The sequence below is a fragment of the Trichechus manatus genome, unplaced genomic scaffold, assembly GCF_000243295.1.
Source record: "Trichechus manatus latirostris isolate Lorelei unplaced genomic scaffold, TriManLat1.0 scaffold00046, whole genome shotgun sequence".
NCBI classification, from domain to species: domain Eukaryota; kingdom Metazoa; phylum Chordata; class Mammalia; order Sirenia; family Trichechidae; genus Trichechus; species Trichechus manatus.
In genome coordinates, this window is record NW_004443982.1 from 13,612,421 (window position 1) to 13,633,273 (window position 20,853).

The window sequence follows — 20,853 nt, forward strand, 5'->3', positions numbered from 1 at the left end:
CTGGTGGCACCATGGTTTTAAGCACTAGCTGCTAACCAAAAGGTTCGAACCCACCAGTGCCTCTGTGGGAGAAAAGATCTGGTGATCTGCTCCCATAAAGATTACAGCCTAGGAAACCCTATGGGGCAGTTATACTCTGTCACAAGGGGTCGCTATGAATTGGAATGGACTTGATGGCACCTAACAACGACAATGCTATGTTGGTAAATACTAAACAATAACTCAACATCAAGTTTACAGCACTTACGTTACTAGTGATAGTTACTAAACCAAACATAGGTGTCTATTTGAAAGACAAACCTGTTATGTAAGTCTGAATTTTTGGTTTTTGCTATTTTATTAAAAATCCCAACCTTGAACTATCTATATGGGATCAAATTGACAATAGCAACTCGAAAGACTAGACAGGAACCTTAGGGGGCAACGAGTTTGTGTTATTGAAGGAGGAACAACTCAGAAAAGGAGGGGGAGTGATTGCACAACTCAAAGAATGTAATCAATGTTGCCAAAGTGTACATGTAGAAACTGTTGAATTGGTGTATGTTTTCCTGTGTATATTCTCAACAACAACAAAATATAATTTAGGGGAAAAAAATCCCAACCTTGGAGCAATAGAGAAGTTAACTAAAACCTAAACGCTTGGTATTTAAACTGATATCATAACTTTAGCTTTTAAATGTCTTTAGTACATTCGGGTCTTAAAGTCAGACTTCCTAAGGAAGGTAGGTTAACACTACCTTTTGGGAATTTGCATAAGACCTATTCTGCCAGATTCATACTAAATGCTTAAGAAAACATTCTGAAGGTAAACGGCTGAAAAAATTACACTATTAATATTTTCAAGAAGGGAGGGTACTAACTTACCAAATTTCAGCAGTCATCATCTAAGTTTCTGATTTTAAACACACCGCCTGAAAAAGTTGTTTCTTATCCACCCAACGGAACACACTAATTTACATCAAGAAATATGTCAGGGAACTAATGGACCACAACTACATTTTACCTTGGTGAGTAGCGTCTGGGGTCTTAAAAGCCTGTAAGCAGCCATCTAAGATGCTCCACTGGCCTCACCCCTTCAGGAGCAAGAAGAAGGAAGAGAACAGGATACAAGGAAAAGATTAGTCCAAAGGACTAATGGACCACAGCTACCACGGCCTCCACCAGACTGAGTCCAGTACAACTAGATGGTGGCCAGCTATCACCACTGACTGCTCTGACAGGGATCACAACGGAGGATCATGGACAGAACTGGAGAAAAATGTAGAACAAAATTCTAACTTACAAAGACAGACCAGACTTACTGGCCTGACAGAGACTGGAGAAACCCTGAGTATGGCCCCCGGACACCTTTTAGCTCAGTAATGAAATCACTCCAGAGGTTCACCCTTTAGCCAAAGATTAGACAGGCCCATAAAACAAAACGAGACTAAATGGACACACCAGCTCAGGGGCAAGGAAGAGAAGGCAGCAAGGAACAGGAAGGTTGGTAATAGGGAACTTAAGGTCTAGAAGGGGAGAGTGTTGACATGTCGTGCAACCAACGTCACAAAACAATGTGTGTACTAATTATTTAATGAGAAGCTAGTTTGTTCTATAAACCATCTAAAGTATAATAAAAAATGTATCAGGGGACACATCTTAAACAGTGATTTTAGGGAAAGGGATTATGACTTTCCCTCAACACATAAGTGCCCTAAATGTTGACCTAGTTCCTTAGCACACTGAGGATGGGTCCTGTTTGCTCACAACCACTGTGCAGGCAGCATGGAGGTGGATCAGAAGGGAAGGCAGATTTGGAACCTTCATGAAGAAAATGCTCCCTTCTCGCTGGTCCCACCTCAGCACCAAACTTAAGACCCAAACAAAATTATATTTACTTCTGAATTTCCGAAGGTGTACCCAATGTTCTAATGGATGGGGAAGAATTCCAGAACACAATACAATTAATGGCAGGCGATAAAAGATTTAAAAGGCACAGGAAAACCCCAAGTGAACTGCTCCAAAAGACTCCATGGAAAAACACTGTCCATGACAAAAGCACCCATTTAAAATTTTTTACATCTATACAGTTGAAAATAGAAGATGAATACCAACATTATCTTGTAGGGTGGCCCCCCACCATGCTGCCTTTGGAAGGGGATGAACAGTGGTGGGAAAGGCGAGGAAGCCAGTTGCTATGCTTTTATTCTCTAACATAGGGAGTGCTTTGACAGGCAATGATGAGTCCCAGGGCAGCTGAACTAGACTGGTAGAGCTATGAAATCAGTTCGGTGTCTTAACTACAATGTACATGAAAAGAAAACTGGAGGCCATTACATAGAATTTTCTCACGAGGAGTGGTTATATAGGGCACTTCACTAATAGTTTGACTTCTCAAAGGTTCAGTTCCCTCAAGCTTTTTCTTCAACTTGAAAATTGGCCAGCTTTGTTAACAATCACACCGAAACACAACAGGGTTTCTGTTAGGCTAATGAAAAAATAAGCAACATGAGAAATGCAAAAAAAGGAAAATTAGTATTTTCAGATGTAAAATGACAGCATTTGCCATGACATGGATTTCCACCAAACGGATATGTAACTGTGAAATCGCCCAATTTTCAAAAGTCCTGACATTTGATCCCACAGTAAGTCCTAGCTCTACACTGATTCTACTACTCACATTTCCCACATTTAAATATCCCTGAAAGTCAGGGCATATTCTCTGAGAGTTACGTCAGTTCTGTTGGCAGTGGTTTCGCTTAGTTGTGCACCTTTTAGTCATGGCATCTTTGGTATAATTAAATGCAGGATATTCTAGTTAATGGAGTACAATCAGAAGACCACTGTGATTTCAGACGACAACTAAAGCTACTCTATTTTACTCTTCTTGAATTTTGTAACTTAAATGGAATGCCCGTAAAACACTGGTTTTTATATGGATCTGAGGTGTCATAAAGTTTAAGTGCGGTTGAAGAACATCTTGAGATTTTACACCCCTACAGAAGATGAGTTAAAATCTCTTATGTAACCCTCAACTTTCCTAAGAGGTTTAAACTTCGGGGTGTACAGATAAAAATAAAATTTAAACTTTTTTGCCTGTTTGTAAATTATGAGATTGCAACGCAGTTCAAAGTACTGGCAGGTATGTGGATTTTCATTCATTCAGTTAGGTGTACTCATGTAACGAATACACTTAAAATCCAAATTCAAATGGAGGAGCCAACTGGAAGGGGTTATTAAAAAAAACTTTTGAGTCTTCTGATTTGGAAAAAATCTATCAATGAGCTAAAACCTGATGAAAATTTGGAATGCATCTCTTTAACAGTAGTCCTTGGAGTAACCCAACTTTCGGAAAGCACCAATAGGTTTCTACAGGAAGTTATATCTTTTTGGAACATAGTAAATACTTTTCAAATACTCAAAACAAAGCAAATGGAATCTGCTGGAGAATTAAGTGAATTTTCACTTCTCTAACTCCTCTCAAAACATGTGACCGGCTTTGATTATTTAATCGAAGCTTTAAACACCAAATTGCCAAATCTTGGTTGTAGGAGCAACTGTTAAATCAGCAATTAGATCATAACTCAGAACAGTTTAGGTGTGAGCACTATGGATATGCAAAATTAGAGTTGAATTCCTCTACTTAACACTTCCCTTCAGATCCATTACTTCCACTCATGTACCTTTTGTTTAGAAATCTTATTAATAAATAAAAGGGGAAACCAAAACTTAATTTATAAAGTTTTATTTTTGGATATATGCTAAATCTTAGGAACTGTGTACAATCTGCACGTCAGTCTGCTGGCTTGTAAAAGGCTGAAAAGTGTGTAATGATTTGGGTGGTTAAGTTTCCTTTCGGGAATATAGATTTCAAAAAACAAACCTTCTCTCATTTCTGAGTTTAAAATATGTTCTCCCTTTTTATCTTACACCTACAAATTTGGAGGAAGAGCGCTACATTTAGGCAAACGTAAAGTAATTGTTATAAATATGACCAGCAGCAAGTTCTTAATACATTTACCACACCCAAAACCTTACTGTCAAATACTAAACACTCATATGGGTGTGTAGACCAATTTTGGCCAAGCCCTACTATGAAACCAGTATGAATTTTTTTTTCGTGGTAACACAAAAACTGTCCGGAGAGGGATGGGATGCTGTTTGAGACTCTGGGCAGTACGTAGTTATCACCAAACTAGAGACCAAAATTGCGTACTTACAACGAAAGGGCAATTTTCTCATCCAGTTACAATTCTAAATAAGGCAGGACATATCCACCAAAAAACTCAGCAAAGTAAACAGTCTATGGGAGAACACAGACTTGAAAAATATTAATAAAAAACTGAAAGGAACTTTTCTGGAGTAGTCATCTGAATATTCACCGACTGTTGCTTTCATTTACAAATATTTTTAAATAAAAAAAGGCTCCAGATCTCTTTAACCACTAACTAGTTGTCCTTGAGTCTGACTCCACTCCGACTCATGGCAAGCTCACTTGCTTCAGAGTAGAACTGTGCTCCATGGGGTTTTCACTTTCACTGGCTCATTTGTCGGAAGTAGCTCGCCAGGCCTTTTCTTCCGAGGTGCCTCTGGGTGGACCAGAACTGCCAACCTTTCAGTTAGCACCACCTACGGACTCCCTTTACCCATTACTAAGCTAAAATACTTAAGTAGTTACAACATTCACTAATAAAAGTTAATCATGAAAAAAATATAAAACATTTTGATAATTCTAAATGTGTATACCTAACAGCTAAAAAGACATATGGTTGGAAAATCATCGAGAGAAAAATCAAAAGACAAAAACTCCAAATATGACTAAGCTCTTCTTTCTGCCTCTACAATGCTAGACGTGAAAATGTGGTTGGTGGAGGGCTTAGAAACAGCAGCAATATGGTTTTTACCAAGTTGTGCACCGAAATACTTAGATCCAACAGGGCAAAACCCTTGTTCACACAGTTTTACAACTAAAATATCTTCAGTCTTTACATTAACAGATTCTACTATCTTCTATAAAGTAATCACGCCATTAGAATTCTGGGGATATTTCTTTCAAAGGAAGACTAGCGATACCTCAACAAACATTTAAAGTAGGAAATATATGGCTCAAGAAATCAATTGAGGGAGTATTAAACAATCTCTAGGCACTTTGAAGACGTGAAATTTAAAATGTGCCATTTATGTTCAGAAAAACACCTCAAAATCACCACCATGTTGCTCTTACAATAACATGCATCTTAAAAATTTCCGGTTATACGTTAATGCTTGCTTAGGAGTTAAATACAGAAAATAATTTGCACCAACAAAAAAACAATCGTCTCTCCATTCACTTTCCCTTGCTCCTGGTCACAACACCAACAATTCTTCCTCAAATGGAGAAACAAAACTCACAAGCCCTCACCTGGTACACAAAGAGGCTTGTAAATTCAAAGCAAGCGAGGTTGGGGTCCCCTCCAAAGAAAAATTCACAGCGTTTTAAAATGTCAAGTTTTCTCATGGCTATAAGTCATTAAACTTTTAAAATTAAGTACATACTTTTCTTAAGGAGCAAGAAATACAAAAATCACCTCTCAGATGGTGAGAGGGTGTCTTTAACAATAGAAACTTGTCCAAATAAAGTTAATCTATTCTGCTCATTGTTGAGGAAGCCTGTAATTGAGGAAGTTTTAAATTAGACCAACTGGAATTGCAAACACTGTACAACTTTCACTCAAAAATTCCGATGTAATATGCTTAAAGTAAAAACAGAATCTATCTGGTGTCAAAATTTCCTAATATTACAAAAAGCCCAGAAGCATAGATGGATTATATAGAGCACTGCAAATTAGATACCCAAAGCTTTTTCTTAAATACCTGCCCCTTTTAATCACAAAATAATGCAATTCTCAATTTTGTTTCTGCTTCATTCAGTTCCAACTATAGCCTTTGAGAAAACATCTTCCTATTAACCGAATTGTAAAAAATACAACTAAGCTTGTGCTCATTAAATATACATGTATATAAAAAACATACAAAAAATACAAGATTGATTATGTCAGGAAACTTTTACAGTGTCAACATCCTAAATTTTTCTGAATCTCTAGTAAAGGGCTGAAGGTCCAATCTTTCTGTGCACAAAAACTCAAGGTGACTGAAATTGTGAATTCAGCGTCATGCCTTGGCATGCTATGCACAGAACTGATTTTAATATGCAGTCCTTTAAAAAAAATTTTTAAAAAAGGGACAAAAAAACCCCCCCAAAAAAACCAAAAACCCCAAAACACACCACAGGACAAAAAGTTCTTCTTAAATCAAATTCTATTTGTGAATTCAGCAAAATAATTTCTATAAAATAAAACAGCAAAATATTTAAATAGAATAGGGTGGGCTGTATCTGTTTGCAGGGGTATTTGGTTTTTAAGACAGGTTTCAAAAAAATTACACACATTCAAGTTACCAATTCTCTTTTAAATACAGTATTAACTGAGTCCCTTAGATCTTTAAATCAAATGTTTATTCTGAAATTTTAATACCTCAATTATATTGACTAACCAGTAGTTTAATTAAATCCTGTTGCGAATGTTAAAATTTTTGGAATAATGGAAAAGGAGCTAGGACAATTCTTGCGTTCAAGTAAAATTGTGACTGAGCAGAAAATCAGCCGGATATCTTGGTGTAGTGGTACTCCAAGTACTGTGGGATTCTGAGGACTTCCACTTCACTGGGATCCAGCAGAAGGAAAGTTTTAGAAGATTCACCTAATAAGCTCTACCAATGAAACAAAACAAGCACACCAAATACAGTCTTCTATTACGCTCCAAGCATCCTGGCATAGCAAATTTTTGCATATTTGTTTTAAATCTTTTAAAATTTCCATTATTGAAACCTAAGTGGTCTTTACCCACCCAGAGATCAAACTGTCAAACATTAGAGATAAGGAACATATGTGCAACTGAAAACCGCCCGTGTGTCAGTTTCTTCCCTTGTTTTATATTTTATAGTCTAGGTGTAAGAAGGAAAAGCTCTGAGCAATACAGCTGCCACTTTGGGACAACTGCTGTCATTATATGATTTTTTTTCTCATTGGCTACACTGACTTGGTGTGAAGCCATGCTAAATGTTACAGCATAACTATAGCTTCAAAGTGATTAACCTATTATCAGAATAAAAAGGCAATGAAAAAGATCTAGAAACAATGTTACGTCACCAATTTTCCACATCAACCAAACAATTCAAAAATTACCAGTCTTACATTGCTCATAGCAACACTGACTCCAGTGGCAAGAATTAACAGGAACTATTGGTGTGGTTGACATGGATGGGCTCTGTTTTGTTGCTGTTGGTTTATTTTTGTTTTTGTAAAGGAGTTGATCCAACTGCCATGAGGCAGGCAACACTGGCTGCAGAATGCAGTGGGAATAACAAGAAAATCAACTTCTGTAGTTTTTGTATATCTGTGAGTCTCATCAAGAAAAAAAGTTTCTTGCTTAAGAATTAACAGTCAAACATTAATATACTATATACACCTTTGCCATTTACACATTAGCATCAGGCCATTTATTACAAAACACTATACACTTTCCACTGCAGGCGGGTTATATATTGACAGCAAATTTCTGCAGATAAGACAGTGAATAAACTCTCCACTCCATGTTGATTAGGAATCGTTTTTCTAGTTTTTAAATATTAGCCAGACACAGAAAAAGGTTGGACTGTAAGGCCTGGGTGCACAGTCTTGATGGAACCAGTTAATTATGTGCATTTCACTGATCCTTCGTCTGAGGTGGGGATACTTCTTCACTGCCTTCATAATTTTCTTGTGCTCGTTGGCCAGTTCTCTGAGGGTTGTTCATGTGATGTGCTGCTGGGCCTGTATACGGCTGTCCATGAACATGGTTATTCTGGGAGGGAACAAGACACCTGGATGTTAAAACTCTTCACATATTAAACTTTAAAATCACAGGCTGAAATTTGTGTAAATGTAAACGTTTCTTTTATTCCTGGGACTTATCCTTTCAATAGGCTTGTGAAAGTAAAAAAATCAATGATCTGAAAAAAGAAAAGCTAGTGTAAATACAAAGTCCAAAGTAAGAGCAGTGACTGTATAGGTGTGTATAAATATTTGGTGCCCAAAATTATTTAGACTCAAGTCTGATAAATAACAGATCAATCTGTTACTGGTCAAAAATCTTCACAAAAAATGACTTGTATGCTAGAATACATCTATTCTGACTTTTCCAAGCACTTGGAAGCTTATATGACAAACCTAATTGACTAATTATGAGATCTGCATAAGCAATAACCCTGAACACAAAGCAATGTTAACAAAAACAAAACAATGTTGAAGATGATAATGGATTAATCAGGCAAGGCATGGTCAATATATGAGCATTCTCAGGGCTGAGACAAGTGACTTTTCTCCTTGTGGATTTGGTTCCCTTGTAGATTTTAAATTAAGTCCCTGAACCCTACACAAGGCTCTCATTTTTCTGTACATCTCCCCACCAGCCAAGGAGATTCTAGGCTTTACTTTCTGTCATTTGTATTATGACAAAAAATATGCTGAATATGCATTTTCAAACTATTCAGCATGCTTGTATTCCTAGCCTGAAACATAAGAAAGAATGTCTTGATGTAATGGTTCTTAAAGTGGTCCTCAGGCCAGCATCATCACCGTCACCCCTACTACCACCACCACCACCAGGGACCTTGTTAGAAATACAGATTATCGGGTACCACTCAAACCTACCTAGTCAGATACTCTAGGGGTGGGGCCCAGTAGTCTGTTTTAACAAGCCCTCCAGGGGATTTTGATGCCTATTCAAGTTTTAGAGTACCATCATCTTAAAAGATGTGTTTGAATGAGTCACATCTGTGTTTTAGAACGTTAAGTTCTCATTTAGAATGTTTCTTCATCTAAATTTTTCCTTTTTTATTTTTTTTACAGTTAAGCACCTATTGATACCTGCCAAAGTCTTTATTTTTTTCCAACAATTTTTAAGGTCATTGAAACTCGAGATAAAGTTACCGAGAACTTCTTACTCCTCTGCCATATCTTAAATGTCTTCAGAATCCACTTGCAGACTTATCTAACAGGAAATGTCATCTTAGTCCTTTGCACTAAATAATGATCATCATTTTACTCTGACACAAATTATCACAGATTTAGTAACTGTAACTACTAGCACAAGAGGGGCCCCTACGTGACAAGGAAAACCCTGCAGGGGCCAGTTCAAATATGTTGCAACGTCACCCCATCCAACAATTCCTATTTTGATCATCCCCCAAAGCTAGTCTGGATCATCCTTCTATTTTTTTTATATCACACATACACACCACAAAACTGGCTATCCTTTAAATAAAGCATAAAAAGTTGGCTCTGGGGATAAAAACACACAGCAGATTCCTGTTTACCTGTTGGTACTGAGATCCAGGTGAGTGGGGGTATAACGGGGCATCTTCTGGTGGAGGTGACTCGTGCTCATCTGGGGCATCTTGGTCATCCGGCTCCTAATTTTAATTATTTACAGATATGAAGAATTATGCAAGGCAAATTCAAGGTTATTTTTACTTCTATTTGAAATTTTAAAAATCCACAAAACTAACCCATTACCCAACTTTTCTATTAGTGCAAATAAAGTAATAGGAAAAAACCCTGATTTGGATTCTCTTAGAAGTACTACATTCCAGACAGTATCACAGAATTTCTCCAAAAGGGGGCTTCCCTTAAGTCCCTAATTTAAGATAAAATACAGTAAACACTAAAGCAAACAAAAATGGAACATAACTATTTTTTACACAATCATTACTACATAAACACTGGCCTATAAAGTAAAGAATTACTTTGCTTTCTTCCATTTCTATCTGCTGCACACTGGTGGCTTTTTTTACCTCCTCTGGACAGAGTTCACAAGCTTTTGCAAGTGTCATCCTAGCACTATGTGATCTCTCCAAGAAATAACCATTTGATGTTTCATTGCTTTGTACTGGAGGAGACCAATTATTATAGGTGTACTGAGGATTGCCAGTGTATGGTCGCCTTTCAAGTTCATCTCCAAGCCATTCCACTGCCCAGGTCCACTTTCTTTTAAGATCTCCATTGCCCTTCAAAAAAAATAAACAAAACTATATATGTAAGAGGATCTGGAACATTTTTCAATGTTAACTTAAAATGACAACCTCCCATTCTTGTAACACTCTTCTTTTAAAACAGAATCCTTTAAATTTCTACAAAATTATACGGAAAAAACAACAACAAAAACAAAACAAAAAAAACCCAAACCAAAACCTCACCTGTAGGATCTGGTAAGCAACAGGACAATTGCTGAAGAGAGCTACCATACATTTTATACACTGGTATGCTCTTTTTTGATAGTGATTCTTAGAGCGCTGGATTGTGTCAAACAGCCCATCTCGGTCATCTGGGATCCCTTTAAGTGCATTATGAATTCTGAAAAAGAATCAGATATAGAACAAAAACTTCTAATATTGAATAGCAGCTAACATTCATTGAATGCCTACTACAAGAAATGTTTTTGGTGTAGTCATTGACTCTAACCTTAAATGGTAGGTACTATTATTAAACCCTTTAACAGATGAGAAAATGGGTAGAGAGGGGTTTAATTGCTTGCCCAAGGTCACATACCTAGCAAGCAGGGGGCTGCCTAGCAGTTTGACTCCAGAGTGTGAGTTCTTATCAACTTATTACCAACTCAAAATGATTTTGCTATGCATATAATTTGACTATAAGACTAGAGGCAAATTCAAGACACTAAAAGTAATGCGAACTTTCAGAATTAAAGTTAACAACTAAGTCTATGACTGCTGTAGTAATCACTTCCTTTTATAAGTACCACATTTCACAAGGTAAAGACAGGAGTCAATGACTATGAAACAGTGATATCATTTGCCAGTACAGAACTAAGGTGACTTCTAATAACGAGAATACATGGCAGGTAAGGCAATATTACCATTTTGCTGATTTGTCAATGATTTCATTTCAGCTCCTGCTGAATTGCAATGGAACAATATATACAGTCACTTTTTCCTGTTCTTCCCTTCAATAACCAATATTAAAAATGATTTTAGAACAAAAATATGCCTTGTTTCTTTTGTGTTAAAAACATTACCTGCCAGCAATTCCACTCTTAGGAATATATGAGAGAGAAGTGAAAACATGTTCAAACGCTGGCACATGAATATTTGTAGCAGCATTATTCACAAGAGCAAAAGGTGGAAACAATGCAAATGTTAACTGACAAATGGATAAACAAAATGTGGCATATTCATACGTTGTTGTTAGGTGCCGTCAAGTCCGTCTCAACTCATAGCGACCCCATGTACAAAAGAACGAAACGCTGCCCAGTTCTGCGCCATCCTCGCAATTGTTGTTATGCTTAAGCCCATCGTTGCAGCCACTGTGTCAATCCTTCTCGTTGAGGGTCTTCCTCTTTTTTGCTGACCCTCTACTTTACCAAGCATGATGTCCTTCTCCAGGCACTGATCCCTCCTGATAACATGCCCAAAGTATGTGTGACATAGTCTCACCATCCCTGCTTATAAGGAGCATTCTGGTTGTACTTCTTCCAAGACAGACTTGTTCGTTTTTTTGGCTGTCCATGGTATGGTCAATATCCTTCTCCAATACCACAAAATTCAAAGGCGTCAGTTCTTCTTTGGTCTTCCTTATTCATTGTTCAGCTTTCACATGCATATGAGGCCATCGAAAACACCATGGTTTGGATTAGGCACACCTTAGTCTTCAAGGTGACAACTTTGCTTTTCAACACTCTAAAGAGCTCTTCTGCAGTAGATTCACACGATGCAATGCATAGTTTGATTTCTTGACTGCTGCCTTCCATGGGTGTTGATTGTGGATCCAAGTAAAATGAAATCCTTGACAACTTTACCTTTTCTCCGTTTATCATGATGTTGCTTATTGGTCCAGTTGTAAAGATTTTTGTTTTCTTTGAGATGTAATCCATATTGAAGGCTGTGGTCTTTGATCTTCAGCATTAAGTGCTTCAAATCCTCCTCATTTGCAGCAAGCAAGGCTGTGTCATCTGCATATGGCAGGTTGTTAATGAGTCTTCCTCCAATTCTCATACCCCATTCTTCTTCATATAGTCCAGCTTCTCAGATTATTTGCTCAACATACAGATCAAATAGGTATGGTGAAAGGATGCAACCACTGACACACACCTTTCCTGACTTTAAACCATGCAGTATCCCCCTGTTCTGTTTGAATGACTGCCTCTTGATCTATGTACAGGTTCCTCATGAGCACAATTAACTGTTCTGGAATTCCCGTTCTTGCTAACGTTATCCATAATTTGTTATGATCCACACAGTCAAATGCCTTTGCATAGTCAATAAAACACAGTTAAACATCTTTCTGGTATTCTCTGCTTTCAGCCAGGATCCCTCTGACATCAGCAATGGTATCCCTTGTTCCACATCCTCTTCTGAATCCAGCTTGACTTTCTAGTAGGTTCAATATACTGCTGCAGCCGCTTTTGAATGATCTTCAGCAAAATTTTACTTGTGTGTGATATTAATGATATTGTTCGAGAATTTCCACATTCGGTTGGATCACCTTTCTTTGGAATGGGCATAAATATGGATCTCTTCCACTCAGTTGGCCAGGCAGCTGTCTTCCGAATTTCTTGGCATAGACGAGTGAGCACTTCTAGCGCTGCATCCCTTTGTTGAAAACATCTCAACTGGTATTCCATCAATTCCTGGAGCCTTGTTTTTCACCAGTGCCTTCAGTGCAGCTTGGACCTCTTCCTTCAGTACCATTAGTTCCTGACCATATGCTACCTCCTGAAATGGCTAAACACTGACCAATTCTTTTTGGTATAGTGACTCTGTGTATTCCTTCCATCGCTTCCTGTGTCGTCTAATATTTTCCCCATAGAATCCTTAAATATTGCAACTCGAGGCTTTAAATTTTTCTTCAGTTCTTTCAGCTTGAGAAATGCAGAGCATGTTCTTCTCTTTTGGTTTTCTATCTCCAGGTCTTTGTACATGTCATTATAATACTTTACTTTGTCTTCTCAAGCTGCCCTTTGAAATCTTCTGTTCAGCTCTTTTACTTCATTTTTTCCTTTCGCTTTAGCTACTCGACGTAGAAGAGTAACTTTCAGAGTCTTATTCAGCCTAAAAGGGAAGGAAGTACTGATACATGCCACAACATGGATGAACCTTAAAAAAATCATGCTAAGTGAAAGAATCCAGTCACAAAGAATCCACATATTATGATTCCATAGATAAAGAAAAATTCTGGAAACTAGATGGTGGTGATTGTTGCACAACACCGTGAATGTACTAAATGCCATTAAATTTTACACTTTAAAATGGAGAATTTTACACATTATGTGAATTTTACTTTATTTAAAAAAAAATACATTACCTGGATAGTCAGTAATTTAAACAACATTCTTATGTACACCATGTATTTTACTGATCAGAATGTTACAACTTTAAAAACAAAGTTTTTTTTTTTTGCATTACAGGCACGTATAAAATGGTATGTTTGGGAGTCATTACTACAGGAACTTTTCAACGTTTAGTCATTTCAGACAAAACAACAAATCACGTGTAGGCTTTTTGCTGTTTAACTGAAACACTTGAAGTACATATTCTGTTTTTACCTTCAGTTTTGTCAAGTGATGATGCTAGTATATATTTCTGCCACATCATATTTTCTTCCCATTAGTATAAACTGCTTTCAAATGCTATTTCTATCAATATTATCTTTGCCTGTGTTGTTCCCAGGCCCTAGCAGTGTTGGGCACATACAGATGCTCCACAAACACTTAAATACTGTTTATTGAACGAACTAAAGAAAAATATTTTCAATCTTGGGCCACTGACTCATGATAACAATACCTTACTAATTTCTTTACACAAAAGCCGATTTCTCACATTTAATCCAGTAGATATGCTGTTTACCATAATCACTTGCTCTAATGAAACAAGATAGCTAAGATGTGACTAAACTGGCTTAAAGCTGTAAATGCTTGTAATTTTCTTTAAAAGAAAATAGTGAAGTTAAGATACCATTAAAACCAACTCTCAAGAAAAATCTCAAATCCTTTGATCATACTGAAAAAGGTACTGAATACTTCCTGAAATAAAGGGGTATAAGTTGAAACAACTCAATTTTGTCTCATGAAAACTGATTTTTGGTATAAAATTTTGGCATTTGCAAGCGTGACTAAGAATCAAGATTGTACATTTCTCTAAGTACTTTGTTGTTACAGAACTTGTTTATAAAAGTTTCTGTTTTGATTATTGACAGTTGAGAGATTATCTATCCTGTAGATTTTAAGTTGTTTACCAAAATAAACTATTATACTATCTATCATCCATTAGGGAGGGAATTTATAAAACCTGGTAGAGGTGGCAAGTAATTCTATAATTCACCATCAACTGTACAACTCTTAAGGATTAAAGGTAATTTATTAAACCTTTATTGCAAAAAACCAAACAGGAATTCTGGGGGAAGTTTAAGGGCCAGTTTAGCTGGCTAACATCTTAGTTCTAAAAAAAATTAGCACTCTAACTTCTCATATACTAAAACTAAAAAACTAATTACTTACCTAGGACCTATTTTTAGATAATCAAATGTTACCTCAAGTGACTAATTCTACAACTAATGTAATCTAATCCTAAAATAATTCTAGGGCATCATTAATGAAACCCAAATATTCATCAAAAGACTACGCTAATTTTCCTTAATTAAGAAAAAAAAAATCAACTGAAAGAAAATAGTATAGTGAGTATGAAACTTGGGTACCAAAAGAAGAAAGAAAGGTAAAATGAAAGTATGAGGGAAGGGGGAATTTTTATTCATCCTTCTTCTTTTTTTTTTTTTTTAAATTGTTTTGGTTTAAGATAGAACATTTAATAGAACTCCAAAAGTAAAATGTATTATGCACTGACTGGTAATTTCAGTTGTGTCTAGAACCCAGGTGAGTTTATTTAAAAGGATATTTACCTGTGAGTCTGCCAGGAATCTTCAATCAGTAAGATTTGCAACAGGAGATCCAAATAGGGCCGGAGTTCATAGGTATATGAATATGCAACCTAAAAACAGGTGACATGGTAAATGACTTATTTATAGGAACAATAGATCAAATTATAGAGACATATGAATGGTTATTTTCCTTTAACCTGCCAGAGAAGTTCACTGAGGACAGTAGATGAGAACTGCGGATTCTCCCAGCAGCAAAAACGAAGCAACTTGACGGTTTCCTCTGAGTTACTGCAGTCTTCAATGATTTTCTTCACATAACTTGTTCTCACAAATAAAATGTCTGCCACATTCTGCTGAATTGGCATTATAGGTTGTGATAAATTGGGATCACCAAAAGGATTGGGAAGAGGGGGATTACCTAGAATATATATTTGTCATCAATGAAAAACTCATAGGCTTCTGCACAATAACAATATACAGTTTTCATCACAGAAAATAGCTTATAAATTTTTTGTTTTAGAAAAGGAATTTTAAATAGTTTCCTAAGTACAATGCAGAAAGTAGTATTATGAATTACAATGACCAGATATGCCAAGATGATAAAATATAAAATTTAAATGCTGACATTGGCATATAACTAAATAAAAGGTTAAAAATTCTTAAACTACTTCATAAACAAGGTGTGAACCTCAATATCAAGTAAACAGAAAAAGATCCCTTTAAGCACGTGAAAAAGCTAAAAGACCCAAAACATTATAAAATATTCCAAAGCATGAACCTTTAGACTCTTATTTTGTATTTAAACATCTTCAGAATAACTTAAAATTAAGTACTATATATGCCTAGCAGTATTTTAAAACTATTGTAGAGAAAAGAAATATTTTATTTTACCATTGATTGAAGACTGCATTCTTGATGAGACATTGCAACAGCGGATCAGCTGTGACACTACTGAGTATAACTTGCCTAATTCAGCATACTGATATTTGATTGGAGGACCTGGTCCTTCATCTAAAGACACTAGCATAAAGGTAGCAGGTACACTCAATTTCAGAAGCTGTGTCTTTTCTGCCACACCTACAGTAAAGTGGTGAGAGGAGAGAAGAGAGAAAAGAGGAAGAAGAATGTGTGAGAGGAAAAAAAGCAGGTTGGCAAGAGGTTTCATTAATAAAATAGTTATCCATAATATTTGTCTATTATTTTTATGATCAAAAGCATAATACTTTTGCTTAGCATACAGAGAATGACTTAATCAGAAAAGAAAATTTACTAATTTAGTATAATTAAAGTATCATAATTTGTGGAAAGTGATCATGACTATGACACTCCAATGTTGGGCCATAAGGAAGACACTGCAGCACTCATTTTAAGGTAGGAGGATGAAAACAACTAAATCAAGTGAGATATAAGAATTCCTATAAACTGTCTCTTCTTTGTTCTACAGCCAAACTTCTTGAAAAAGATGCCTAAGGTTTGTGTCTCTACTTTTTCATTTTCCCACTCTTCAACCCACGACCATGTTTTCTGCCCCAACTTTCTTGGTGTAAAGCTAAAGAATGGACAGTTCTCAAACCCTGACCACTTCCTCCTTATTTTCATTTTCTTTCTACCTCTTCTCGGTCTTATTTGTAAGTTCGTCTTCCCCTGCTTCAAACTGATGCTCCTCAAAGTTCCCATGCCAGGCTATCTTGCCACACTCTATGCTTTCCCTGTATGATCAAACCTGCTCTAATGGTTTCAAGGTCTGGCTATTTTCATTCAGATGATTCCAAAATATTTCCAGACATGTATCTTACTGTTCTACCAGACATCTCTACTTGGGAGTAGGCAGGCTCAAACTCAATCTGCCCCAGACTAAACACATCATCTTTCTCCCCATATATGTTCTATATCTAATCTCAGTAAATGGCACTACTCAATTGGTCAAGTCAGAACCCTGGGCATCGTTCTTAACATCTCTTCCCTGTCCTGCTCCCCTGAATATCCAATCACCAAATCCTGCTGACTCTATCTCTTATAAAAATCCCTACAATCTGTCCACTTATATCCTCCCCCCTCACCATCAATTCCCTAATATAGGTCACAATGATGTTCTGTCTACAGATCATTTTAACAATCTCCACTCTTGCTCCAATGTGATCCATTCTACACTGTAGCCACAGTGCTCTGTCTAGAAGGTAAATGTGTTTAGAATCCTACAATGGTTCATCAATACCCTTAGATGAAGTCTAGACTTCCTTGCCATAATAGCATGATCAAAGAATCCTGTTCTCACCATTTCCATCTTACATCAATTCTAGTCAGACTGAATAACTTTCATTTCCTCCAATGAGCGAAGCTGAGGTAATTCCAAGTCTTTACATCTGCTGTCCACTCTCCCCACAGAAACTTCTCCAATAAGCCCTTTCTTACTCCATAAATCTAGTCAGGTACCCCCAACAATGTGTTTCCACAACACACCATATTTTCCTCTGTTGTAGCTATTAACATACTTTATGACAACTACCTTTTTATTAGTATTTACATCTCACTATACAGTAGACTGCCTTAATTTATCTGCTATCTTTGCAATCTCTTACCTGAAATCCTAAAAGCTCTTATTAAAAAAGTTTTTTCATAAAATTGTTATCAAAATTTGTGTTTGATGGGAAAAATCTGACCTGAACTGACAACAGGCTATTCATAGTATTCATTTATTCCACCACTCCCTTGTGTGGCTATTCAAGCTTTACTATGGAAATATTAATGTGTTTGATTATAATATGCTGCCTCTGACTCTGCCGGGGATAATACATAATGTACCGTCTACGCACTGCCTTATCTTCCTAAAGCCAAAGAATTCTGAATCCCAAAATATATCTGGCCTTAAGGATTTCATACTGAGGTTTATAGACCTGTACTTGATTTTTGCAGGGAAATTTTACAACTAAGATTACATTATAGACCAATGAGGTGTGTTTTATGAACCGTATTAAAAAACAAAACAAAACAAAACATTGCCCTCGGGTTGATTCCGACTCATAGCGACACTACAAGATGGAGCAGAAACGCCCCATAGGGATTCCGAGGAGCGGCTGGTGGATTTAAACTGACCTTTTCGTTAGCAGCCAGGCTCTTAACCACTGCACCACCAGTGCTCCAAAATAGAGGTACTGGGGATTGAACACAGGGTGTCGTGCATGCTAAGCACACAAGGGAGTTGAACAGAATATTTGTGAATGTTTAAATTTGGTATTTCTAAGTTTGATATACAGATGCCACTTATGCTTGTTTATGTAATATCTTATTCCTTTCTCAGCTACAACTACCCAAGCATCGCAGGTATGGACAGGTATGGGAAGAAAAAACAAACTGCAGAGACAATCAGAAAACGAAGAATGTAAAGTAGAACATTCCTTATGCTAAAAGGTTCAGAACAATTGGTGATTAGTAAGGTTCACACAGAAAAAAACCTGAAATGACAGGGATGCTTGGGTATAGAACTTCATTTTGGATATATTTTTTACTTTTGGAGAAGTTATTAAAAACTGTCTGCTATGTCTCCAAATCAGTTCCAAATCTGGCTAAATATACATTATTATCACCAAGATTTTAACTGGAATATGTCTCAATAAATCAGCTGTTTTGGGCCCAGTGCACTAACACTTGATTCGCTGATATGTAATTTTTATAATTTCAATCACAGTAAACTTACCACACCAACACAATAAACAAATACCAAACGATAATGAAAACTTTGGAAGGATTTTTGATGGTATTCCTAACTATAAATCTATTCATTCAACAAACGTTTACTAAGTTTAAGTGCTACTATGCAAAGCGCTGATCTTTGAAATCTAGTTGGGGAGAAACACAAAAATCTGAAAGTTATCGAAACACAACAGAGTAAGTATAGGACAGTATAGTATAATTTTTATGTAAGCATTATGGAATCATTGAAAAGAAATGATCAGGTGATGTTAAGAGAAGGCTACTCTGAGGAGAATACTGTTGTAATACAAAGGTAATAGGTATCAGTAACAGCAAGTGAATTCCTTGAGCATATTATCACTAGTCTTAATTGAATTTAGTTTACTTCAACAAAATGCTATATACAGTCCTTTACTCAAACTCGATGACTATCACAACCATCTGGCACAAAAACCAACTGAAAATGGATCAAAGACCTAAATGTAAAACCTAAGACTATAAAGATCGTGGAAGAAAATATAGTGACAATGCTAGGGGCCCTAATCTATGGCATAAATAGAATATCAGGCATAACTAAAAATGCACAAACTCCAGAAGATAAACTAGATAACTGGGACCTCCTAAAAATTAAACCCTTATGCTCATCGAAAGACTTTACCAAGAGGGCAAAAAGAGAATTTCTACACTGGGAAAAAATCTTTGGCAACAACACATTTGATAAAGGTTTAATCTCTAAAATATATAGAAAACTTAAACAACAAAAAGACAAACAACCCAATCATCCAATGGGCAAAGGACATGAACAGACACTTCACCAAAGAGGGCATTTGGGTGGCCAACAAATACGTGAAAAGATGCTAGCGAGCCTTAGCCATTAGAGAGATGCAAATCAAAACCATGAGATACCATCTCCCCCCTGCAAGAATGGCACTGACCAAAAAACCCAAAAAACAATAAACGCTAGCAAGGTTGTGGGGAGATTGGAACTCTCATACGCTGCTGGTGGGAATGTACAATGGTACAACCACTATGGAAAATGATAGGGCTTTTCCTTAAAAGCTAGAAACAGAAATACCATACGAGCCAGCAATCTCACTCCTAGGTATATATCCTAGAGAGATAAGAGCCATCACACGAATATACACATGCACACCAATGTTCATTGTAGCGTTATTCACAACAGCAAAAAGATGGAAACAACCTAAGTGCCCATCAATGGATGAAAAGATTAACTATTGTACGTACACACAATGGAATACTTACACAACGATAAAGAACAATGATGAATCCAAGAAATATCTCACAACATGGATGAATCTAAAGGGCATTATGCTGAGCAAAATAAGTAAATCACAAAAGGACAAATACCGTATGAGACCACTATTATAAGAAATCAAGAAAAGGTTTACACACAGAAAAAAATCATCTTTGAAGGTTACGGGGCAGGGGGGTGGAAGGAAAATGACTAACTAGATAGTAGATATGTGTTAACTTTGGTGAAGGGAAAGGCAAAACACAATATAGCAGAAGTCAGCACAACTTGACCAAGGCAAAGAAGACACTGAAAGGAAGGCAAAAAAAAAAAAGCAGCAACCACGGTGAACACTCCAACATACACAACCCTACAACAACAGTAAAAACAAACCATTTACAAGCAGATACATAAATAGATACGTATGCTGAATAGGGGTAGGAGGGAGTATAGGAGTACACCCACGTACATATACAAGCTTAGCTGTGGATATTTTTATACACGTATGTGTATGTGCAACACATATATTCATATATATATAGTAGAGCACACAGGGGGCACAGTCATAGAAGCTTCCTAGACACATCCAAACACCTTGAGGAACCGAGTTACTAGGAACCATGGTCTCGGGGGACATCTACGTCAACTGGCTTAACACAGTTCATAAAGAAAATGTTCTACATCTTACTTTGGTGAGTAGTATCTGGGGTCTTAAAAGCTTGCAAGTGGCCACCTAAAATATAACTATTGGTCTAATCCCATCTGAAGCAAGGGAGAATGAAGAAAACCAAAGAAACAAGGGGAAGATTAGCCCAAAGGACTAATGGACCACAACTACCACAGCCTCCACCAGACTGAGTTCAGCACAATTAGATGGTGCCCGGCTACCACCACTGACTGCTCTGACAGGGATCACAATAGAGGATCCCAGACAGAGCAGGACTAGAACAAAATTCTAACTCACCAAAAA

General features: G+C 36.8%; 1 protein-coding gene across 8 annotated transcripts in view; it reads right to left on the reverse strand.

Moving 5' to 3' along the window:
• Positions 1 to 6,411: 6,411 nt before the first annotated feature.
• The window catches only part of USP9X (ubiquitin specific peptidase 9 X-linked), a 141,305-nt gene continuing 126,863 nt past the window's right edge, over positions 6,412 to 20,853 (reverse strand). For 5 of the 8 annotated variants that reach the window (XM_023731917.1, XM_004376927.2, XM_023731916.1 and 2 more), the window contains 7 exons: positions 15,833 to 16,018; positions 15,139 to 15,359; positions 14,963 to 15,051; positions 10,252 to 10,408; positions 9,802 to 10,062; positions 9,373 to 9,468; positions 6,412 to 7,859 (listed from right to left, as the gene is read on the reverse strand). In XM_023731917.1, the coding sequence (XP_023587685.1) occupies positions 7,722 to 7,859; positions 9,373 to 9,468; positions 9,802 to 10,062; positions 10,252 to 10,408; positions 14,963 to 15,051; positions 15,139 to 15,359; positions 15,833 to 16,018 (1,148 nt within the window). In that variant the 3' untranslated portion in view covers positions 6,412 to 7,721. The remainder of the gene's footprint in view (positions 7,860 to 9,372; positions 9,469 to 9,801; positions 10,063 to 10,251; positions 10,409 to 14,962; positions 15,052 to 15,138; positions 15,360 to 15,832; positions 16,019 to 20,853) is intronic. The other 3 variants (XM_004376928.3, XM_023731915.1, XM_023731918.1) reach the window with 2 other exon arrangements.